This window comes from Odontesthes bonariensis, chromosome 1, assembly GCF_027942865.1.
Source record: "Odontesthes bonariensis isolate fOdoBon6 chromosome 1, fOdoBon6.hap1, whole genome shotgun sequence".
Taxonomy (NCBI): domain Eukaryota; kingdom Metazoa; phylum Chordata; class Actinopteri; order Atheriniformes; family Atherinopsidae; genus Odontesthes; species Odontesthes bonariensis.
In genome coordinates, this window is record NC_134506.1 from 14445967 (window position 1) to 14471044 (window position 25078).

Here is a 25078-nt window from a genome sequence, read left to right on the forward strand (position 1 = left end):
TTTTGCTTTTTGCTTTGTAATTCTGAGTAGCTGCAGTCATGTCCGGCCGTCTGGGCTCTGCAGAAAACTCTTGGATCAGAGGCGGCTGATCGGAAAAGGCATCTTTTTTCAGTCATCTTTATTGACTGAACATGTGGCTTAATTTAAGCATCTCGATATCAAACAAGTGTTCCTGACAAATCCTGCCATAAAACAAACCTGGTTTGGTTTGTGTGTTTTCTTTTAATTGTTGTTTATTGTTATTTGATGTTCTGTGTTACAGCTGAATACAAGACGTTGTGTCCTGGAGGAGAAGGCTTCAGACCAAACCCAATCAATGTCATCTTGGAAGGTCAGACAGAGACATGCTATCAAGTGTACACACTTGAACACACCCACAATGCCATTAAGTGTTTCCTTTATTTCTGTGGCAGACATCAATGAGTGTCAAGAGCTGCCAGGCTTGTGCCAGGGAGGACGGTGCATCAACACCTTTGGCAGTTTCCAGTGTGAATGTGAGAGAGGCTTTGCCCTCAACCCAGACACCAGAGTCTGTGAAGGTACTTAGCATGCGCATATGTTTCTATGGAGCACCACATTCACAGGAACACACAGGTAACCCATCCCTCCCGATCTCTAGCCCTGGGATGTTTTCGTGGGAAGGAAATTGAGTCCATCCGTTGAGGCCTTTGTTCAGAGACACACATTGGGTGGAAGGAAAAAGCTCTGAGAGCAAAAAGACAAAGAAATATTGGACCATGTATTCCAACTGCAGCTCAGTATACCTCAATATATGTCTGCTCTTGTTCCTATCTCTTACTAAACCAGCAAAACTCAGTCAGGGCGATGAAGCAACTGAGTGCAAACAGTCTCGGAGTGAGGCTCTGATGTGGTCAGGACATCGAGTCCCCGTCCGGATGAGCTCGAGATGGAGAAATGAAAGATATGGGGGGGATAAATATGAAGGGTGTTTAAAAAAGAAAAACAGGCCCGGAGAGGAGAGCAGGAGGTTAAGATTTCGACAGTACATGTGGCTGGTGGCATTTTAATTGGTGTTTGTTTGTTGGCTGGAAAAGCGGATGTCTGCTCTGTGACGTTAGTGACTCCACTCAGTCTGTAGTCAATCAACTGTTGATATGTTTGTTGGGCAAAAAGGATCAACACTGTGTTTGCTATTTGGATGTAATTTTTGTAGAGAATTAATTTAATGTAATAGAGAAATTATAGAAAGAAGCAGCAATGGTTGGTGCCCAACCGATCGAGCTATTAGCACCCGTTAACCTTCTTAATCATGTGAAAACGAAAAAATTAGTGGATTCAAAACCTGAACCTTTACATTCCTAAAGAGGGTGATTTCCTGATGGTGAAGTGGTTTTCTATGTGTCTTTTCACAAGTTGAGGCTGCAATGTCACATATGACATGAGGTATTTCATATAAGAATATCAGTGTCAGTGTGGTAATACTAGTGGCCAACTTTACTGATTATATTATTATTACTGTTTATAACGGACAATGTTTTTTTTGCTTTGCTGGATGTGCCTGTTTAACGAAAAATGAAGAAATGAAGAAAGAAAAAGCAGAATTAAAGACTTTACCCACCTCTCTAGGCACCCCTACATCACTTGATTCAGATAACTGTAAAAATGTAAAACCTTGATTCATACAGTTCAGTAGTAGTACCTCGAGTTTTTGGGGTCTGATTTAGTGAGAGGATTTGATCTTATAAGTTTCATGTGTCTGGGTCCATTTTTTTCACATTTCATCATTATCAACATCATCATTGCTGCATAGACCCTTAATAATAGGAATCTATCAGAAATATTAAAACCATATGAATGGAAGACATTTGGGGATAATTCTACTATTAGCTACAAATGAAATTTCTACAACTATGATTAGAGGATTGCCAGAAGTAGATGTGACAGAAAGAACCATCTCTTCCTGTGTTAAGATATCAATGAGTGTGAACAACCAGGGATCTGTGGCCCAGGCCAGTGCTACAACACCATCGGCAACTACACCTGTATCTGCCCTGTTGACTACATGCAAGTAAATGGAGGGAACAACTGCATGGGTAAGTCTGCACACTGCGCTTTAATGACCATCGATTGGTAAAATGTTACCATCTTGCATGTTTTTGTTTGCCTCGTTCTTTCCCATAAACGCACAGACATGAGGAAGAGCTACTGCTACAGGAACTTTTACTCAGAGAATGGGACGTGTGATGGAGAGCTGACCTTCAACATGACCAAAAAGATGTGCTGCTGCTCCTACAACATTGGCAGTGCGTGGAACAAACCTTGTGAACAGTGTCCTGTTCCCAGCACTGGTAAGGTCTTATCCAAATGTTTACCCGTGTAAAACTAAAAACTACCTTTGACATCTTTATATTTCGTGTGCACTCAGATGAGTTTGCAGTCCTGTGCGGCAGTGAGAGACCAGGATATTATATCGACATCACCACTGGACGAGTTATTGGTAAGATTTTCCTGTTCAACAGATTGTTTGATTAGATTGAAGGTTTTTTGTTTGACTTATGTTTTAACCTCATCTCGTCGTCATGTGATAGATATCGATGAGTGCAGGGAAATCCCAGGAGTGTGTGAGAATGGAGTGTGCATCAACATGATTGGCAGCTTCAGGTGCGAGTGCCCCATTGGCTTCTTCTACAACGACAAGCTGCTGATCTGTGAAGGTAGGAGCCACACTCACGTTTCAGCCCCACTTAAAGTGAGGCTGAGAGTCCCTGCTGTGTTTCTAAACAAAGTTATTAAATGTATTTGAACCAGGTGAGTCACTGTTATCAGTGTATGACTTTGTGTGAATGTATCTGCTCCGTTGTTTTCAGATATTGATGAGTGTCAGAACGGGCCGGTGTGCCAGCAGAATGCGGACTGTCTGAACATGCCTGGAAGTTACCGCTGCGAGTGTAAATCTGGATATCGCTTAACCCCCACTGGACAGTGTCTAGGTATGGCTTTGTGGGTGCCCAGTTCAGCAATTTAAGGAGCTAAAATGTTCAAAATGTCAGCAGCACATTTACTATGTTAGTGTCAGTGTTCATTCATCCTTCAGCTAATTGGTCAGCCCTCATAATGACCATAGTAAACATTGTATAGAATGGATTAAAGAGAATATTTTAAAGAAGCAGCCAAAAAACTGCTGCCTTCCATGAAAATGATTCTGAATTCTCTTGGTCTTTCTGTGGCCTCATGCTGTCTGGCTTGGTTATGTGAAATTCTTTGAACTGCGCTTCCCTGCCAGTGATATGCCAAAGATAAAGCACCAGAGGCACCACAGTGACAGTCTGAGAAAGAATTTTTCATGGTGGGCTTGTTATTAGGGAGGAGAGAATGTGAAGCATGTGTTGAGCTGCTAAGCATGTGCTGCAGCGTATCTGAAACGTGTTGCTGTCAGTCTGGAGGGCCCTAACCGATAAGCAAATGTTAAATCAACATCCTGTTTTGTTTCCTGCTTTTCATGAAAGTCCTAAGAGCAAAACAGACTTCAGTGAGTCTAAAACTGTGGCTGGAGATCAGAATGACCTGTAATAGCGACGTATTTCTGACTTAAATTGAATGATAAATTCCATGACTGTTATTATTGGTCAGTTTCCCAGCCTGTGTAGAAATAAATGTGCATTACTGATTGTAACGAATGACTGCTATCTTATCAGTCTCTACATTCACATTAAGTTCTTATTTCTTTAGCAACTTTAATGGCACATTTGATCTATTCTTGACTACTTTGTGCCATTTTGGACGTATTTTTAGGATTGTATGATATTATTTTTTTCACATGCATTGTAACACTTACAAATCACTTAAGAATTTGTATAGTGTAATGGGCGGGGTTGTTTGTTTAACCTCAAACCCAGTACATATGATACACACAGCCAGCTTTGAAATATTTAAGCCTAACAAGGCGTCAGTTGGTCTAATAAGTAAATGTAAATAGAGCAATTAATTTTAGAGACATCAATGTAAAACCTCAGATCTTACCTATTCTTTGAGTCCAAAAGGAGAGTTGTTACCACTTTTATGTTTGTGCTGGATTATGATGGTGTGTTCTAGATTGTGCATTTCAAATACTCTCTACCGCAAAGAATTCATGCTCAGCACCATTCTTAAAACTACTGGTTGGACTCAAATATTGACATATTTTTTATTGCACAGCTGTTATATTTATTGTGTTATATTTAAATGTGCAGCTTCAATTGTTTCATGGGCAGATCAAGGGGCAGCATCAGAGGGAAATCTAAAATCTGATTGGTCCCTGAAGTGCCCATGTCCACTCTATGGTGGCTTTACTCTTTACAGATGAGTAAAAGTTACAAACTGACACTTTAGCTGCTCCTTGTGACTAAAGCAATGCTGTGTTTACTTGGATATCTTATGGGAAATAAGACGGTAAAAGAAATAAATTCAAACTGGTGTTGATAATAGATTGCTTATACGTAAGAAACTGGTATATCTAACAAAACATTGATGCAACTATTTCCAGTATATTGTCAGGCAGCATGATGGTGCGCTCCATTTGAACTCCCAGGCGGAAAGAGGAGTGCATTTTTATTTGCATTTATTTCTAAGTACACAAAAGTGCTTGAACAGAGAGCAATTTGCAAATTATATTCAAAGGTAGAACTTTATTCAAATCTCAAATTGTAACCATCAGCAAACAATGAATGGCTGGTGAAATATAAGTCTTCCTTACTGAAAAAAGAATCGTGCAAAGACTTTGGATATATAGTTAATCCCTCTTTTTTAAATGTGGCCCCAATATGGTTTCTGACTTTGAATGAATTGTAGATCCACCACTGTTTTGCTTGAAATCAGCCATAAAACAAGTTATTATTCTGGCAATAATTAGATTTGTATTTATCACTACAGGAAGCCAGATAAGACTTAAGAACAACTCCCAAATTATGAATAAAATATATTATCTATGTTTTACAGTTTTCCAAACACATTTTTATTGTTTTCCCCTATTTTCAGATCGTAATGAGTGCCTGGAAAACCCTGGTGTATGCAACCCTGGTCAGTGTATCGACACGCTGGGGAGCTATCGTTGCCTCTGCCCCAATGGCTACAAAACAACTCGGGACAAGTCGATGTGTATTGGTAAGTTTTGTTGGATTTCTTTCTGCTCTTGTTTCTCACCTGCTCATGTGAAAGATGTGACTACCATCTGAGATAAAACGGTGGTGCTGCTCTCTGTTTGCAGACGTGGATGAGTGTGAGACACAACCCTGTGGCAACGGGACCTGTAAGAACACGGTGGGCTCCCACAACTGTCTGTGCTATCCTGGCTTTCAGAACTCACACAACGGCGACTGCATAGGTGAGTGCATCTGTGAAGGTAAGAGAGGGAGTCAGGGAGCTGTCGGGTTTATTAATACGCTGTGGTGTTTGTGTTTTGATCAGATGTCGATGAGTGTTCGACGCAGAGGGGCTTGTGTCGTTACGGGCAGTGTTTGAACACTGTGGGCAGCTTCATCTGTCAGTGCAATGACGGTTATGAGCTCTCACTGAACGGCAGAACGTGTGTCGGTAAGGGCCTGTCTTTTTTTTTAGTTATTGTTTTTCCAAATATAATTCACACTTTTATGCTATATATCTCTTGTTTATTGCTTTTTGCCTCAGATATCGATGAATGTGCAGTGAATCCAAACACATGTGGTGTGGGAACTTGTATAAACAATGATGGCTCTTACAAGTGTATTTGCCCACCTGGCTACTATCTACATGAGGAAACCTGTGAAGGTACGGCAGCTTAAGGCCATTTCTGCATGCACTGTGGTCATAAACATGGACCAAAACTTGAAAAAGGAAAAGTATAAGGGGTGAATTTGACTGCAGAGATCACAGGCTTACATCCAAAACATTCACTCTCAGATACATGCACTAATCTTAGCTTAGACTAGCTCTGCTTGGAAAGGAAAGTCGACAACTCCTTCCCCTCACATACACCCCCCTTCTCCCTTTCACACGTGGGAATGGGCCCAAGCCAGAACGCCTGGATTGTTTACACAGTGGGGCTGATGAAAAGATATTCGGCAGACTTCAACACATTCCTGCTTTGTCCTCTGTTCCTGGAAACAGGGAGGAATAGCAATGAATTGTGAGCAGCAGCGGCAGCTGTTAATTTTGATTAGAGAATACAGGACGATGAGGATCCTCCAGATAAATTTCCTTTTATCCAACCCTCTATTAGAGTGATTTAATTCTGCCTGAGCGCATTGGATATTGGGATAGGCACTTACATTCAGCTAAGAAGACATAATCCCTGCTGTTCCAATAGTAGTTCAAAGGAAAAAAGTTGAAATCAAATGTATTTTTATGGATTTGATCTGTAAGTATGATGAGTGATGTTTTTCTTTGTATGTCAGATATTGATGAGTGCTCCAAGTCCCCTGAGATCTGTACATTTGGAACCTGCTCCAACACTGAAGGCAGCTTCACCTGCTTGTGCCCTGAAGGCTTCCAGCTCTCTGATTCCGGACGCAGATGTTATGGTAATTGTGAACCTTTGTATGGGTAGAGAAGAAGAGGAAAACAGAGTATGAATTTATAACATGCATCAACCCTACAGTAAAAAAGGGGAGGTTAAGTAGCAGGCAGTGGTGTTAGACTTTTCCAGCTCTTTCATGATAGCACACCATGTTCCAGCTGGTTCTGATGCTGCTGCCTTAACAGGGCCAAGGGTGGCTCTGAGCAGATCAGTTTTCCATTTCCTCACTTGTGTGTGTGCTGTTATGTACATACGTCTATGTGTGTGTGTTTTTTGGTCGGGCGGGGCCGTCCTAAGTTTTCTGTTAGGGAGTTCCCTCTCCGAACACTGAAGTGATGACTTCATCAGTTCAGTGAGGCAGTTTACAATTTGCATTTCACTCTTTGCTGCAGTCTCAGAAGTGCTCGAGTGAATGTTGGGGAATAAATGGGAGGAGCTGGGTGGAGAGTGAGCAGCATTGGCAATAAAAGAGCTCAAGGTCGAAGACAAAAAACGTCCTGCTGAAACAACCCTTGTCGTTTTTGAATGATAAAAATCATGATGAAAATCGACATCTTTTGTTGGCTTTGTGTTCACTTACATTGTTGATGACTTAAGTATTTCTTATTTATTTAATTTATGTGCAACTTTAAAAAAAACTTTCTCTATTTAGTAAAATATATAGCGTATTACATTGATATATAATGATCACTAAAACTTCCTACCTGAAATGATGTCGGTTGCTCATGTGCTGCCAAAGCACAGCACAGCATGGGTGTCCTGTGCTGTCTGACAGCAGGACGTTGGCAGTTGAACCTTTGCGTCTTGTGAACTCTGGGATGAAGCCTCAGTGAATCATCGTTGTTCCACTAAGGCTTAGGTCAGCTTCAGAGTTCAGAACGTAAAAAAAATTTGTCAGACGTCATTTTAAACAGACTGAGATACACATCTGCTGTGTGATACATGTGTGTCAGCCATGGTTTGAGCTGCCTTACATCCAGTGTTTTGGGATGATGCTTCTTTTTTCATACGTAAGATAAGTGCCAGAAAAGCCTTTTTTTTGCAAAATGCACAGCTAAAACATCTGTTGTTTATCGTATTGACCCCAAATTAGCAACAATAAACATTTAGCTGTAGTTTCAGGCAGCAGGCAATGTGTCACAGACATTACAGGTTACATGTTGAGATGATGATTGATGATGGGCTTTTTAATTGCAATCACATGTGACTGGCCTTAAGTTATAACTAGGCAACTACCCTGCCTTCGTTTTTAGAATTATATGAACTATGGATTACTCAAAAGGCTCAGCCTATTTTAAAATGACTGTTCAGGCAGTAGATGTGCTGAAGCAGCGTTGTGACACAAGGTCACTGTGCACACCAAACTGCCCTTGTGAGACAGGCTTTAATCAGGTTTAAAATCAGCACGTTTGGTTCTTTGCTGTGTTCCTTGAGCTGCTACTCAACCAGTTTTTCTTTTTAGATCAACTTATATGTGGGAAACACTTTTTCTTATACAGAAATATGTCCGAATATCTTTTGTCATTATTTTATGTGGCGTCAGCGGAATGATTTATGATTTCAGGTTTTTGTTTATAAGAGCCTTACCCCAACACCATCCACACACACACACACACACACACACACACACTTGCCCTGAGGAGAGCTCACTTCAATTGAAGTGATGGATTACTACACATTTACTTTGCCGAGGAGAATTTATGGTAATAAATCAAATTTGGTCAGTCTTTGAAGACAGACGCATTCAAAAGAGACAGGTAATTTTTGAACGTTTATTGGGAGGAGATAGTTGAGAAAAGGGAGATTACATGCAACAGAGTAAATGGTATGTAACTTAACCACGCAGCTACCATGACTCTTGATTATTGACATGTTTGTAATTCTAAAGCTGTAGTGGTTTTGCAAATCAGTCATTACCACTTCATAATTATGCACACACTTACAACGATAAGATTTTGGTCAGCATGTTCAGTGTTAATTTATTGTAAACCTAAAATTTGAAATTGTTTCATTTTGTGCTATTTTTAAGCATCATACTCGATTCCTGATTTTAAAAAAAGAGGTACCATCGACTTGTTATGAGGGCATATTAAGTAAGCACATTTTTGGAATCGTATCTTTTCATTGGAAAAACTAACTTACTCGCTCGTAGATGATGATCCACTTGTGTGTGCGCTCATAAAACAGCTGTGCACAGAGCACTATCAATCTCCTAAACAGAATGGCTGACAAATCGGTTTTACGGCAGGAAGTAACATGACACTCTTTGACATTTTCCTCAAGATCCAGGTGTCTCTGTATGTGATCTTTGCCTCTGAGCCAGGTGTGTGTGCAAGTGTATTTGATCTATGGTGGTCAAAAAGCTTATTTGTGTTGAGTTCACTGAAGGCCAGTGCTAGCAGGAGAGCATGGCCATATGCTTCTCATTACAAGTAAGTGCCTGCCTAGTCCTGGAGGAACAAGACAAACACAGATCCCTGAGAACGGATAATCAGCCTGTCTCGACCCTCACTGCAAATTCTTCAGGAAAAAATGATTATATTCAAGAAAGAAAAATAGTTGTTTCCTTAAAATTGGTATAAAGCAAAACACTTCTCTCTTTATCAAGGTTGTTAGCATAAGCGCTAACTTGGACACAGCTTTACAATAGATTCCTATTTAGCCCCAGAAACATGATTCTAACAATTCCTTACCTTCATAAAAAACTGTTAATTTAATGGATTTTAATATAAAATCCTGCTCTACATTGATCAGTCCTAACATCAAAAGGTGCGGTAAATCTAATTTATTATGCCATTATAATAGCACCTGTTTTTGCAGCAAGTAAACATCCAGGCAGTTCTTGAAGTTGATCATTTTTCTTTGGACAGACTTTGTCATGAGACAAATTGTGATGGCTTAATAACTGGATCAGAGCATCTCCAATATTGCATGTCTAGCTGTGCGTACACAGCGCCAGTGAAGGACAGCCGCTAAACCAGGCAGGTCATATGGTTTGACACCACAGAAGAAATACAGTTGCACACAATGCTCGCTGCGATGCACCTACATTAGGCAAGTGAACGTCCAAAGACAACCACGAAGCTATTGAATAAGTTTAGCTTGACATGACATAGCAGCAGCAATGCCCTATGGGAAGATGACAGGCTAGCTCTGGCCAGCCTTCTGCTGGGAATTGTTAGGTCGTGCAGTGCAAAGATAATGAAAACCTATTCATTGCAGCTGTATTCCCTGACGGCAGCGGCCTCTTGACAGGTTAATGTTTTTGGGGAATATATGAAGAGTTCACAATGCTGACATAACTTTTAAATTCACTAAATCTCAGTCCATTCCAGCACCTGTGGTTTGTGCTGAAAAAACAAGTTCAATCCATTCCAGCCCCTCTTCGCAACTTGCAGGACTTAAAAGGTCTGCTGCTATCATCTTTGTGGTAAAAAAACAGCACGACTCCATCAGAGGTCTTGTGGAGTCAATGCGTTGAGCGTTCAGAGGGGTTTTTCTAATGGGAAAGGCATCTACATTATATTAGGCAGATTGTGGTAATGATGGAAATAGAATATTGTACTAACCAATGAAACTTGGGTCAAAAGTTTAACAAAAAAGACCAAAAGCTTTATGCTTTGTATTCAAACATTGTTGGAGATTAAGTAGATATTTGCTGTAATTCATGAACAATTTGATTTAGTGGTTACAGTTTCTTAATATGAGAATAAATTTGAATTTGAATAAATACAAAGTTTAAGGTGTTACTTTGGCATCTTGGTGGTTTTGATTGGGATTTGTTGTAATTTTAATCAAGTTTTTTTTTCTAATTTAAATAATTAGAATTTTCTTCAGTCGTTAAATGGCTTGTTGATTGAGGGGAAGATATTCCAGGACCCTCAGTTGTATTTTGACAAAAAGGAATTAGTATTTTTGCATAAATACACTCCATTGGCTCTGTTCACTGGATTTATTACCTGTCTGTGTGTCACCCCTCAGATAACCGCAAGAGCTACTGCTATACCAAGTTTGAAAATGGGCGCTGCCTGGCTCCAAAGCCTCAGAACACGTCAAAGGAAGCATGCTGCTGCACTGGAATGCCTGGTCAAGGCTGGGGAAACCCCTGTGAGATCTGCCCCAGCAAAGGAGAGGGTGTGTATTCTTTCCATCATGCAGCTGCAAAATACAAACACCTCACATGCACACAAGTTCATTCGCAAAATGATGCATATTATTCACTGGTATTTTTCACTCCTCTCATCTCTTGCTTCCAGGGAAGTATAGTGCTCTCTGTGCTTTCAAGGGATATGAACTTGAGAAAGAGGAGCATCCAAAAGGTATATGTGCTATTAACATGAAATCTACATTGTCCTGTGTCTCTTGTATTTGTGGCATATTATTTGATCTTGTGATGATATTTTAAATTGTAGATATTGATGAATGCCTCAATGACCCTTGCACCAATGGCCAGTGCATCAACACGGACGGCTCCTTCCGTTGCGAGTGTCCCATGGGATACCGTCTGGATATAAGTGGAGTGACGTGTGAAGGTCCGTTTTTTCTGTCTTAATCGCTCTGTATCCTCATCTTCTTTCTATCTTAGCCCCTGTCATACTGTCTCTGATGTATTGAAATGGTCGATTTTTCCATCCAACATTTGTTTAACTCTCTTTACTGCAGACATAAATGAGTGTGACATCGGCAACCCTTGTGGCAATGGCACGTGTACGAATGTCATCGGCGGCTTTGAGTGTGCATGCGATGACGGCTTCGAGCCTGGGCCAATGATGACCTGTGAAGGTATGTCAGACTGTACCTGAAGTCCCACTCCTGTCATACAGTCTTTTTTTACTTGTGTCTTTCCATTCCCTGTCCAGACATCAATGAGTGCGCCCAGAATCCTCTACTCTGTGCCTTCCGCTGTGTTAACGTGGTGGGCTCCTACGAGTGTAAATGTCCCACAGGCTATGTGCTCCGTGAGGACAAGAGGATGTGTAAAGGTACCGCAGTGAAATGACTCACTCATACACTCAGCTTTCTTGAGAATGGTCCAGTTGCTGGGAAGTGTTGGTTGAAAAAAACTAAGTACCTCAGACATATTGGCTCCATCTATAAAGTTACGTAACTCACTATCTTAGCGAGATCCTCAAGGGCTCTCTGTCTGGGATGAACTTAAAACAGTCTGAAAACTGTTACCGGTCAAGCCACTGTTTACACCTCCACTCTCAGATAGCTTGGTCGCCATAGCAACAGATGTATTTGGAGGGAAGCACTGAGACAGGAGGAACCTGTCAGTGTCTACAGCGTCACTGTTTACATTAGAGCTCCAAACAGACCACCAGTTCTCCCACTACAGCCCTGTTAGCACTACAGAGCTTAGTGTTGGATTGGGTGGTTAGATTAAACTCTGGAGTACTGTGCATCAGTGTCTGTGTTACATCACAAATTGCATCACATGCACACGTAGACTTCTTCAAACCTCTGGAAACTCTCTGTTTAAGTGTGCTTTTTGTCTTCCAGACCAGAATGAGTGTGAGGATGGTATAGACGACTGTGCCAGCAGGGGCATGACCTGCAAGAACCTGATCGGTACATACATGTGCATCTGTTCGCCTGGATACACACGCCAGCCCAATGGAGAGGGTTGCATGGGTAATGATTATATTATCCTAAGATTCATTTTACTTGAAGAACTGTTTTGATCCACTTTTGTCTAGAAAATCCTTTTAATTCTACATTTAATCCTGTTTCATGAGCTGTTTGTCACATTTCCATCATTGTCAAAGTCATTATTGATATAAAATGATTGTTACCGTCGGACAAAAACTTAATCAACAAGTAAACTTAAACTCAGAATTCTCCAAAACTTAAGACACAATTCTCTTAAGACCTGATTAAAAAGCGGGTGCCTTAAATAAAACATAGGCAAGACTCCTGCACGTCGACTGGCTTACTGCTGAAGTCCTACATACAACCTGTCAGTCTATCCAAACTCCATTCAGTATATCCAGGGCCAGACTGGGAGCAAAATTCAGTCCTCGCATTTTTCGTTCATATCAGGCTAATTTTCCATAAGTTGTGCAACAGTGAACAAAGCAATTTTTGATATAAGCAATACGATAGTCTATCATGTTTGACAATGCTGCCGTTGTTTCAGAGACACAAGACTTATAAGTGGTGTGTGGATGTCACTGATGGCTTAGCAAAGTGCCAGGATAAGTAAATGTCCTTTTCCCAAAGCGATGGGACTGGACACAGCAGCGGAGAGCTGAGGGGTAACTCCATAAAGTAGGAAAGATGTCATCTGTGAGCTCATCTACCTACTCGTCCCCATTAGTGGTCAACTTCCATCCTTGTTAATCAGACTTTATCCAGGCTCCGTCTACACCTCCTTATTTTACATTTATGGACTGTTAAAGTTGACCGAATTAAACATTTTGTAGCACTTTGACATTTTGTGCCCCCCCCCCCCCCCCCCCAGATCATTTCTGCTCCACCTATTGTCTTTTGGGGATTTTTGTCCATTCTAAATTTGATTACTTCCCACTGATCACTGACATTATCATGACCAGATTCACTGAAGTGAGTGGGGAGAGGAGACAGTAATGCCTTCTTCCTCAGGCTTACATTTTAGGTAGCCTATATGTGGTAATGTAAAACCCCCTACTCGGGTGGGCTGTTTCAACATCGAGCAGCCATTTATTTTCCCTCTAATTTTTCCCTAACATTTCTGGTGGCCTTTCAGACGATGATGCGGCCCTTCTTGCATTTGCTAGCATTGACAGATTACCAGTCTGAGCCTGGGTGTATCTGATTTACTAAAACATAAGACTTTAGCATAAATTGAGACAGTGTTTGGGAGTCCAAACTCAGAAGACCGAAACCCATATGGATATTCTGCATTCCTCCCATTTTTGCCTTGATTTTACTCATATGTTATGCTCATATAGGAGTTGTGTGATGTGTGAGCTCCTTGGATGAAATTTCACCTGAGGTTCATTTATCTAAGTGGGACATACAGCAGAAAATCCTGTTTGATGAATATGTCGGTGTCATCCCTTCACTGTCTGTGTGTGTGTATGCGTTAGACCTGAATGAGTGTACAGCTAAACCAGGAATCTGCAAGAATGGCCGCTGTGAGAACACAGTTGGAAGTTACCGGTGCAGATGTGATCAAGGATTCATTGCTAATCCCACACAGACAGAATGTATTGGTATGTATTTTCTTTTCAATTGACTGTATAAGCATTTTATTTTTACTTTGATCCGCCTCATTTTAGTTTTGTTTGAGGTTTTACCCATCTGTTGTGTTCTCACTGCTTCTTTACTTGGGTTAAATGCAGTTTGGGGGGGGGGGGGTGTTTGTATGAAGTCAGCCTGTCTAACTGACTGAAAAGACCTTTTTTCCCTCAGTCAGAATGAAACTTTTCAATGACAAAGAGCACTGTCTGCTTCTATCAAGGCAGCCAGTGAAATGATTTCCTCCCCTGTCTGAATATATACCTCTTGACAGCTGTGATGTGCTGAGCTCTCTGAGGAAACCTCCTGGGAGACTGTGTAAACCTTATGGCTCTTTGGCTATCTTACTCCTCACAGACAGTAGTGATAGAGCATTGTGGGTTATCTTTCTCGTCTGGCGTGTGAGGCCAGGTCCTGTCTGGGTGGTATCGTCTGCTTCCCTCAGGCTCTCTCGGTTTGCCCCTAACATCCTTCTGCCTGCGTTCCTCTTGCCTTCCAGATAACCGTGAAGGGTTCTGTTTCACCGAGGTTCTGACCACCCTGTGCCAGATGACTTCTAGTAACAGGAACTTGGTGACCAAGTCAGAGTGTTGCTGTGATGGAGGTAGAGGTTGGGGTACCAACTGTGAACTCTGCCCCCTGCCAGGCACCACCCAGTACAAGAAGATGTGTCCTTTGGGACCTGGGTACACCACTGACGGCAGAGGTATCTCGATCAAACTATACATTAAATCTAAAATGTGAAAAGTTCTATAAGTTTTAACTTGATTCAGCCCAAAACTTACTTGAAGGAAAACATCTTGTTTTGTTGGTTATATCAGCTGATTGTGCCCAGAAGACAACAGTCGAAAATAAATGTCATGAAAATAGAACCTAGATGTTTTTGCATTTAAATAATCCTGTTAATGTCAGTCTGACTGGATTTTCAGACTACTCCTTTGCTATTATAGCATACCCTGACAAAAAGTGAAGAAGTAAACTGCTTGTTTCTACCTGAAGAATACTGCAGGGCGTGGATTTTTTATGCTTTGTAAAAAAATATGTCAGCAGCAAAGTGGAGGCAAGAAACTGCCTGTGTGGTCCTATAAAATTACAAGAGTTGAGCGTTACAGCAAATAACAGATGGTTGGTGCTGGTTTTGTTGAAATCACCTGCAAAGCAATTCTTTTTTTACTTTGCTGGTAAAAATCACTGCTTTTATAATTAAGATGTTACTGGTGAATAAGGCTGTATAGAACTATTATTCACTTTTAAAATCCAGCTATTGGCAGAATTATTTCCTAAAAGGAACTAAACATACGCTGTTATTCCAACTCAGGAAACTGACCAGTATTTAGGCTGTGATAACTTTATCTGGGGCCGACTTTTCTTGTTTCCATCCAGACATCGATGAGTGTCGTGTGATGGGAAACCTTTGCAAGAATGGTCAGTGCATCAACACCTTGGGCTCCTATACCTGCGTCTGCAAAACTGGCTATACTACAGACATCACCAGCACACGGTGTGTGGGTAAGGCTGAAATTCACCTCTATTATTTACACTTTATGGACTCTTCTCCTGCCTCCTGTTCTCATTCCTGCTGTCTAGTAAAGAGCTGAAAGTATGTGGGTGGACTGCCCACACTCTCCTCTGAAAAATGCAGCCCAGGTCTGTCTATCTCATCATCTCCCCTTATGGAATTGCTGGCTACAGGATTCAAGATCTGTCTCTCTGTCTTTTATGATTTTGTCTCACGCTCACTCGCTAGATGTGGACGAGTGCATACAGGCACCAAAGCCATGTAACTTCATCTGTAAGAACACAGAGGGAAGCTACCTCTGTTCCTGTCCCCGAGGATACATCCTGCAGGAAGATGGAAAGAGCTGCAGAGGTGACATACAAAACTCAAACACAGAGTACAGAACCTCTAAATAGTCAGAACTAGTCCACAGTAAGCCTAGTACTTGGTAGACTGGGTAAACTAATCAACGTTCTCTTCTTGCATGTGCACATGTTTGCTCATGAACATGTACCCAGTGTCCAGGGTCTGTGACATACTGCATCTGTCTGTGTCTTTGTTTATCAGGCTTGTTTACAGGTCTAAACAAGCGTGCTCACAGTGTTCAGTTTTTGAGGGCCTCTTTCATCTTCATTTACCATAGCTTTAGTTCCCCCCTCTACAGTACCCCCTCTGTGTGTCCACTGTCTGGTACATTTGCAGTTCATTTGTAGGTCAGTGACTTTACAACGACTGGAATTTTAACTCACACGGGAGCAGCCTTTATACGCTCGAGTCCGATTGCAGTATCTCGAATGCATTATTTAAACTTCTGAGCGTTTCTGAAAACATGTATTTTATGCTGTGAAACTTCTCGTTTTCAGATCTGGATGAGTGTTCAACCAAACAGCACAACTGTCAGTTCTTATGTTTTAACACCATCGGTGGCTTCACCTGTAAATGTCCTCCTGGCTTCACCCAGCATCACACTGCCTGCATTGGTAAATACACACTCATACATGCAAAATACAGATAGACTGAATATCCAAATGTTTTGTAATCTGTTATTTTTTTTCTTTTTAAACCACCTGTGTGTTAATTCAGACTCTGCTCTCACATTATACACTCTTTGCATTACGCAGACACAATTTAGTCTCTCACTGTGTAATTTCTTGTAGCATCTTCCAGCCCAGCTCATAATAGACCACTGATAGCACCCTCTAACCATTAAGAATTTAGTGTTAATGGACTCCAGCTGATATCACACTGATATTATTAGGCGAGACTGGGTTGCTGTCCTGGTCGCTGAGCTATTTTTTTGTTATGGAACTTTTCAGAAGATCGTCATGACAACCGCATGCTTTATTTTTTTAATTGACCATAAAGCAGCTCCCATGACCTCATGTCAAATGAAAGACAGGGAACCCTCAGTTTGGACTGTAGGAGTGACCTCAGGCATATGACACACAGTAGGTGTGGATGTGTTAGGAATGCACAAGTAATGAGATCAGAAAAACACGGGTGTGACATGAAACCCTTGTTCAAATCATACCTTGGCTGTTGTAGCCAAGTATGACACAAGTGTAACCTGAAGAACCTCAAACTCCTTCAGGACAAATCCTTTTTAGAAAAGAGATGTGGATTCTAATAAAGTGTAATTCAGTTTTTGGTATCTATTTTATGACTGGTTACCAATTCATCTTTCTCGAAAGCAATAAGTGCTTCTCACTTTGATTGCTTGGTGGTACTTTGGGAAAGTAGATGCTCACTTTATTCTTTTTAACACTATCTCCTGTGTGTGGACTGTTTCACCAAATGGAGTTTTAGTTGGGAACATATCAGAGGACTTATAAAACCTCAACCATCTGTGAAAAGACCTGGGCTTGCACTTTTACCAGCTGAGATTTAGAGATCGCATTCTTCTCTGCTTTGATTTTTGTTCCCTAACAGCTTTAACAGCATGATTGTGTTCAGATTTTTCCTGATTCCAGTCAAAACAATCAAGCATGTTGGTCAAAATAATTTCCTCAAGGTTCACTTACTGCCTTCTCCCTGAAAAGGAAAGTAAATTGATGTAGACATTTTTCAAACTAATATTCCCAAGGATGAACTTTCACACTCAAGTGTTACCTCCTCTGGTTTGAGTTAGTTGTGCCAAAAGTCCATGGTGATCTGCCCCAGTTTTTGAGAGGGACAGGATACATTTTAAAGTGATTCAGCACATTCAAATCAGGGTCATGAGCAGCTTTTATATCATGTTTCCAGATTTACAGCAGTCTGAACGTTCCCTCCTCTCTATGCAGACAATAATGAATGTGCAACAGATGCCAATATGTGCGGCTCCAACGGTGTCTGCCAAAACACTCCCGGGAGCTTCAATTGCGATTGCCAGCGGGGATTCTCATTAGATCTCGGTGGACAAACTTGTGAAGGTTTGAAAACAATTGATACCAAACACAGTATCAGCTGATTAATAACTGAATAAAGACTCTTTCAGCCATTTTGTTCTGTGTTTGTGTCTGATAGATATGGATGAGTGTGATGGAGAACACAGGTGTCAGCATGGCTGTCAGAACTTGGTGGGTGGATACAGGTGCAGCTGTCCCCAAGGCTACCTGCAGCACTACCAATGGAACCAGTGTGTTGGTGAGTACTGTTCTTTTTATCAGTAAATATAAAAATTCTTGCCTTTTGGGTCCTGGTGACCTGATTGCTAAAATATGTACCATGCAGCCTTGCAGTTCCAAGCTAGAGTGAGGCTTGGAGCTTTTTCCCATCCTTTATCCCTTTTCTGACACTCTTACAGTGTACTAGCCTAGCAAGCCAGACCCGTACAGCAAAAAGCCCCGGAGCAAATTCCATTTGCGGCCGCTAGGGGCGTCTAGATTTCTAGGCTAACAGTGTACCAAATTACCAAATGTTTTTCCTTTATCTGTTGAGGGTTCCAAACATTCCCTTACAAGAAAAGGAGAAAAACAAATGCTCGCTCCGTGTACTTGCTAAAACACTACACCTTTGGGTCACAAGAGGCTGAAATGTTTCTCTCTTAATTTGGAAAGAAAAACAACAGTAACAGTATATTTAGATATGAAAAGTTTTAGAAATAGCTCAAATGTATTTAAAGCAATTGTGCCCCTATTTTCAGTTTGAATCTCTCCACATATTCACAACATTCAGGGCAGACTTTCCCAGTATCATTTGTGTCCTTTAACTGGAATAACCCCTTGTTTGTTTACTTCCTGTGACCTAGATGAGAACGAGTGTCTGAACAGCCAGATCTGTGGGGGAGCGTCATGCCACAACACCCTGGGGAGCTTCCGCTGCCTCTGCCCCACTGGCTTCAACTTCGAGCAGAACAGCGGAGGCTGCTCGGACATCAATGAGTGCTCCACCAGCCAGAACCCCTGCAAGTTTGGCTGCTCAAACACAGACGGAGGATACCTCTGTGGATGTCCAACTGGATATTTCCGTGCAGGACAAGGGTATGAGAGTTGCTTCATGTCAGAGGTGTTGCACTGGTTGGTTTAGCGTGCTTATGGCCTTTTGTTTTTGTCTTAGGCACTGTGTCACAGGTTTGGGCTTTACAAGCAGTGGACAAGGAAGTGAGGTGGATGATAATTCACTCTCACCCGAAGCCTGCTATGAATGTAAGATCAACGGTTACCCCAAGAAGGGACGCAAGCGTCGCAGCACCAACTCAACACAGGAGGAACCTCTGGAAGACATGCAGGTAATCTGCATACGCAGCTGTTGCTACTACTGAGGGCACAGAAGGATGATCATATGTACTTCTTGAATAGAAATTCAGGGTCATAACACCGTTCATCAGTTAAAAACATAAATAGGGGAGTTTGTTTTCTCTAGTTCCTAGTTTTAAACTTCTTTAACGGAAGCCTGGCTGCTTTTAGGCTAAAATGATAAATGAATACTTCAGTATTTCTTTCTTATTTTTATTTCTAGCAATGTGAGAAAGGCCTTGTAACAGGATTTAAAACCTCAGAAATCAGCCTCTCAGCCTTTATCTGCTAAATTCACATGGACATCTTCTTCTTTCTTCAGCTTACTGAAAAGGAGAAGGTCAGCCTGGCCAGTGTGGACGTCGAAGACACTCTCCAGCTCCACCTGAACATCAGCAACCTCAGTAATCGCGACCACATCCTTGAATTCACGCCGGCCTTATCCACACTCAGCGACCATGTGCGCTACAGCATCGAGTACGGAAACGAGGAAGGCTACTTCAAAATCAACCAGAGGGAGGGTGTCAGCTACCTGCATTTGATTAAGAAGAAGGCTCTCCTGCCAGGGGCGTACTACCTTCAGATCAGCGGTGTGCCCATCTACAGGAAGAAGCAGCTGGCTGAGCTGGAGGACCAACATGATAAAGACTACCTCACAGGACAGCTGGGAGACATACTGAAGATGAGGGTGCAGCTCATCCTCCATTAACCATCACATGACTGAAAGAGGCAGATGTTGCCAGCAGCTGCTGATCCAGGGTCAGACTCACACTCCCCAGAAGGCCAAACATTTCTGACTCTGGGTCAGTAGTTAGGTGCAACCTCTACTTTTCCCAACAGTGAGAGAAGGGCTCACCACCAAAGAGACAAGAGAGGGGTTGGGGGGAGGGACCGCGTCATTTGATTACCAAAGATGATTCTACATATCATAGATACAGTTTCTGTGGAAAATGCCAGCTGAGTCAGGCAATATTTCAGTCAAATGAAACACATATTGCCTTGACACACAACTCCAGCTGTGTTTAAAGCACTATTGAGGGTGTGAATAGGTTTTTAATTTAGGGTTTAATGTTGTATAATGATATGTGGAATCAGATGCCTCTTTGAAGGGCATGTGGGCTGCAGATAGCTCTATGGGCTGAGTTTGTTTAAAACTCATCTTAAGTGGAAGAAAATAAGGTTGAGTCACAATAGTCTGAAATACATTCATTTCCTCCCCTTGAGTCAGTGACTGACCAAACCTGGGCACATGGAAGTTGTCACATTTCTCTTTCGCCAGACAGTAATTCAGTGAAGATGACAAAGATTGAGAATGTTTAGGAGAGGAAAGGAACCCACTATGGACTATTGAGATGTAGCCATGTCTGAGCTTGAATGACTCCTACTGCATATTTTAACTATGCTTTTCCATCTTTCCTACTGATAGAATAATTCATATCTACTGGTGCTAGCAACACATTCACATAGACTTCTGAATGCACTGCACTACTATACAAAACTCAGTAGTCAACAAGAAGCCCGTCGGTCATTCTGAAGATTTCATGTCCTTGCAGCTGCAACAGCTAGCTTCAAAGCCTGTCTGCTCTCCTCTATACTACATGTAAATTGTGTTTATACTGTAATAATCAATGCCACTTTTAATCTATGAAGCATTTGTAAACTAGAGGAAGCCCCTGGAATAGAGGGGGGGTTGTAATGGTGCTTATAATGACCAACTACTTCCTTCGTAAACTGTGTATACATACACACCTGTGCACACACATACACACACACAAACACATTTGATGATGCCAAACCTGGGCCTTCATGATTATGCACTGAGGTCTTCGTGGCCACACATTCTCTCACAAGTAAAATCAGTGCTGCATTGCCACGACCAGCCTGACACCAGTCTGTGTTCCCTGTTCACATCCGTGAGGGTTTAGTTGTAAATTCACAATAAAAACATATTTTTGGTGTACATGTACTCGGTGCTTTACTTTTCCCGTTCATCTAGGTGGAAGTGTCATTACATCAGGGTTCAACAGGGAGCAGCTTGCGTCATCGTTGCTCCTCTGCAGTAATGTGTGACCAAAATCAAGTGCAACACGATTTCTGTACGTTTTGGTGAGTGAAACACAGATCACACTAAATAATCTGCTCTGAAAGTGATTCTGGCACACCTTCCAGATGCTGAAAAAGCTCACACCCCTACCATCTGTTTAAGAGTCACTGCACAGCTCCAAGAATGTAGTTTAAGGGTTTCTGAGTGGAGGCTGAAATTAAATTGTCCTACACTGCCCTCATGTGGCGACTTGGAGGATTTCAGAACATGTCAACGTCTGTGGCAGTAGAAACATCAGACTCCACAGTACAAAAAAAGAACTTTAATGTCACCGCTTTCATAAATCTACAACTTATACAGAATTTTAACACACAAAATATAGTTGGATCTTTCAGTTGCGTCCAGTTGATCCAAAACCTCCAGCACCACGCTCCGTGTCATCGAGTGTCTGAAAGAACAGATATGATTAACAATCTGAAAATAAGTGACACTTAGACTGTAATGTTACATTCAGGAGAGTTTTGAAATGCAAAATATAAGCATGTAAGACTGTGGCAACGACTAAATATTACAACCTTTGTAAAGCTTTAATAACTTTAGTTTTAGTTAAATGATGATGGTTTGCAATTTACCTCTTGTTCAATCAGATCTGGGTAGCAGATCCTCTCACATACCAGCTGAGCAACTCTGTCACCCTTTTTCACTGTGATGAGGAACAGAACGAGACAAGACACTTAGGACACTGTCGATAGAGATCTTCATATCTGCATTTCGATATTCTGCTTTACAAATACAGACATGACATCTGTATAGGATGCAATAAGCTCTACATAAATGTGGACACAACATTTGAACAGTTAGAATTCCCCGTTTAGAATAGAGGAAATAGAATAGAAAAATACTTTATTCATCACCCAATGGGGGAAATTAAAAAAAATGACAAGTGTTAACGTCAACAAAATTATTTTACTTTAAGGCATTTTTTTTTTTTTCTTTCTCAAAAATATCTTACATGGTCTCCGGTTTTATTATGGATGTGTTTTAAGCATCAGAGTTGCAAGGACTTAATTAATTTAACTATGTGTGCAGAACATTAGAAATGCTTCAAGCACTTTCACCGTTTTGATCCATATCCACAACACGAAGTCACGAGAGGTGTCTGACCATCCAAAATTAAATTCTGCACCACAGCTTCAGATATACGGCCAGAGTCATAAAGACTTATCCTCGGTGACAAGGATAAGGAGTCCTGACATAAATTGCAAGACAGCATGCACCCTGTCAGTGCCTCAGCTGTTGCAGGGCTGTATTCATCTGAGTTTTGTGCAGCATTTGTCATCTGCCTGAAAAACATGACGACATAAAAAGGCACTAGGGGCAAATATAAATCTTAAACTGTGATTGCTTCGATTGGCACACACAAGCTGTTGATTAAGCGACGAACTCAACACTGGGGACAACATTCTCTCAGACTTACACCATGATTTTCCTGGAGGAGCTTGAATATTTTTACCCAGTATAATTATCTTATAATTCAGCGTGTCAGCTGATAATATAATCGACTGATGCCACAACACACCTTCAAATGTGTCCTTGCTGAAGTTGAAGAGCACAACACCCACATTTCCCCTGTAGTCCTCATCTACGACACCAGCTGTGAACACACAGACCATGCAATAATCAAAATGGCTGACCTCAACGGTTAATGCCACAGGTTTAGAATGATTTGATCAGGTAAAGACTCACCACCAACGTCGATGAAGTGCTTGGCAGCCAGTCCAGATCTTGGTGCTGTGAAGCAAAAATAGCAACAGACGGTTACAGCCCGTTGCTCATAGCAACTAGAATCGACGTGGACCAAACAGAACAGTAAACACTAGAACAACATGTAATGCTTGAACAGCAGATCAAAAACTCACCCACTCTCCCATAGCAGCCATGTGGAACTGCTATCTGAATGTCTGTCTTCACAATGGCCTTATCCATTGGGCCAACGGAGTAGTCATATGCACTGTTTTAGTTTAGAGAAGTGCAGTTAGATGCATTATATCCATTGCAATTAATCGATAATTTGTTTTCATTTTAGGCATTTTATCTCAAGCTAAGTGACTACGGTTTTCTACATTTCAAAACACATAGCTAGTTATTCATATTCTGCAAAACAATGTGTGGTAGCAGAATTAAAGCCATATGAAGGCTCCTCACAAAACAAAGCCCTGTGCATATTTAAATTAGAAAATATAACCAACCTGTAAAGATCATATCCAGCTGCCTTAGCTGAACCCCTTGTAGGGGCCGTTGCATGCTCAGAAAGTTTGGCAAATCTAAGCACTGATGTTTCCTCTTCAAGCCTTGCTTCTATCCTTGATCTCTTTGATGGGGAAACTGCGGAAGCATCTGTAACTTCTAAGACGGGCATGTTGGCAAATTATGCACAGTTAAAAACTGATGATAAATTAAATCAAGTATTTAGACTGAAAACTACCTATCTGCTAACAAAAGGGACAGCACTACAACCTACTGCTCCAGTTTCTTGGCGCTACTGATGAGCAATTTGAACGAATTTCCCGCGCAGTGGAGTAGCTCCTCCTCAACAAAACGGAATCAGTTACGAGGCGGAAACGGAATTACACAACACAAAATAAAGTGAAATAAACTTCAATAGCTTCAATGTACTGATACCAAAATAAAGTTAAACAATTTTGGGTACTACTAAATCGTCACGAACCTGATGAAACACTGTAACTATGGCGACCCTTTTCGTTACCATATTCTCGCGATAGTTACTGAATGAAACCAAATGTAACTTCTAACTAGACCGATATCACCGGACTACATTAGCCTGCAAAGCAAAAAAGTAACAAGTGGACGAGACAACCGGATTCATTCCAAGATGTTGACGCGATCAGTACATAATGTGCAAATCAGTGCAAAGCCCAAAACAAAGCGTCAGTCACAAAAATGCTACGCAGGCTAGCAAAGCTAACGGCAATAAACACACGACATATTAATGTCTATTATGTCTTGCTTGCCTTTGTTTTCAGCGTTCATGTGCGTGTGGAATTGTCGTCCCAAGAAACGTGGAGCAAGATGAAAACCCAACGGGCATAGCTGAAGAGCCTTTAAACTGAACAACACTCGTGTCATTTTTAGTTTTTTGCTAACACATTTAAAATGAGCAGCTCACCTCGGCTCTCAGCTGATCGCGTTCCTACTCCCGCTTCCTTTTTCGTGCAATCCCTGCGACAGAGGAGCAAGCGTGTACGTGCACAGAAATGTGGATAGATGTTGGAACTAATCGATCCAGATGATAAAGTGTGGGTTTTTTTTGTCGATTGTTTTTAGTGCGGTGGGACTTCAGGGTGTGTGTTGTTCTGGAACACGATTTACTCTTTGGCTAAGATCGTTTTTTGAAAGTAGTTCACAGTCATTGATGCGCAAAACACAACATATCAGAAAACACATGGAGATTTTACCAAGCACACCGAAACAGAAATCTTTACACATCTTTATATTTTTAGTGTGTGTTATAAAATGTTCGCTCTTTCTCTTTTTTTAAAATGTTGTTTTGCTTTGCTATTTTCATTTCTAAAATGTTTTCTGCTTTCTTTATGTTGTATTTTTCTCCCTCGGGCCTGTCTAAATACCTGATGTAACAAGTGAATAAAAAATGCCTAAAAGCACAAATGTACAACAAATTGAGTCTTGACTTTGTCCAGCAGCTCTTTTATCGTCAATTGGGAGTTTTCAGTCTGATCTCAAATTGCTGGCCTCCACTGAGAATATATTAGCATTGCCTTTTGATGTGTTGACTGTTGCGATTCACATTTAATGCAGTTATGTGCCCACATGGCACTTAACTCTCAGATTAATTAATAAATCATTTCACTTTAATAGGTATGGTCTTGTGATGAATTGTCCAAACTATGTTTTGTTCATACTACATTTCCAAAGACACTGTGCCTTACAATTGATGAAACTCTTGCCAGATTTCTTATTCCTTGTGTCAGATATGACAGGTATTAAGATATCTTGACACTTGGCACTGACACTATACTTGTGTTTTGCACATAAAATCGTATCTGCATTTAACTGGGTGTACATAGAAA

General features: G+C 41.2%; 2 protein-coding genes across 3 annotated transcripts in view; one reads left to right on the plus strand and one right to left on the minus strand.

The window, feature by feature from the left end:
• The window catches only part of fbn1 (fibrillin 1), a 75376-nt gene extending 54485 nt beyond the window's left edge, over window positions 1-20891 (plus strand). The window contains exons 39-66 of the mRNA XM_075478071.1: window positions 263-331; window positions 414-539; window positions 1932-2054; window positions 2151-2309; window positions 2387-2458; window positions 2550-2675; window positions 2829-2951; window positions 4975-5100; window positions 5204-5320; window positions 5404-5529; window positions 5623-5742; window positions 6369-6494; window positions 10472-10624; window positions 10747-10809; window positions 10903-11022; window positions 11153-11272; window positions 11350-11472; window positions 11993-12124; window positions 13561-13686; window positions 14211-14417; window positions 15095-15220; window positions 15459-15581; window positions 16073-16189; window positions 17492-17620; window positions 17715-17834; window positions 18439-18670; window positions 18747-18918; window positions 19248-20891. Coding sequence (XP_075334186.1) covers window positions 263-331; window positions 414-539; window positions 1932-2054; window positions 2151-2309; window positions 2387-2458; window positions 2550-2675; window positions 2829-2951; window positions 4975-5100; window positions 5204-5320; window positions 5404-5529; window positions 5623-5742; window positions 6369-6494; window positions 10472-10624; window positions 10747-10809; window positions 10903-11022; window positions 11153-11272; window positions 11350-11472; window positions 11993-12124; window positions 13561-13686; window positions 14211-14417; window positions 15095-15220; window positions 15459-15581; window positions 16073-16189; window positions 17492-17620; window positions 17715-17834; window positions 18439-18670; window positions 18747-18918; window positions 19248-19634 — 3863 coding nt within the window. The 3' untranslated portion in view covers window positions 19635-20891. The remainder of the gene's footprint in view (window positions 1-262; window positions 332-413; window positions 540-1931; window positions 2055-2150; window positions 2310-2386; window positions 2459-2549; window positions 2676-2828; window positions 2952-4974; window positions 5101-5203; window positions 5321-5403; window positions 5530-5622; window positions 5743-6368; window positions 6495-10471; window positions 10625-10746; window positions 10810-10902; window positions 11023-11152; window positions 11273-11349; window positions 11473-11992; window positions 12125-13560; window positions 13687-14210; window positions 14418-15094; window positions 15221-15458; window positions 15582-16072; window positions 16190-17491; window positions 17621-17714; window positions 17835-18438; window positions 18671-18746; window positions 18919-19247) is intronic.
• A 385-nt stretch (window positions 20892-21276) lies between these two features.
• On the minus strand, window positions 21277-24150 carry dut (deoxyuridine triphosphatase). 2 transcript variants are annotated; one of them, XM_075470446.1, is made up of 7 exons: window positions 24002-24150; window positions 23219-23375; window positions 22889-22980; window positions 22716-22760; window positions 22549-22623; window positions 21602-21672; window positions 21277-21417 (listed from the first exon to the last, which is right to left on the minus strand). In XM_075470446.1, the coding sequence occupies exons 1-7, from the start codon at window positions 24114-24116 to the stop codon at window positions 21361-21363; spliced, it is 612 nt and encodes a 203-aa protein (XP_075326561.1). In that variant the 5' UTR covers window positions 24117-24150; the 3' UTR covers window positions 21277-21360. The 2 variants fall into 2 exon arrangements, with proteins under 2 accessions (XP_075326561.1, XP_075326570.1); XM_075470455.1 differs by lacking the exon at window positions 24002-24150 and having other exon boundaries at window positions 23219-23946.
• Between the last annotated feature and the right edge of the window lie 928 nt (window positions 24151-25078).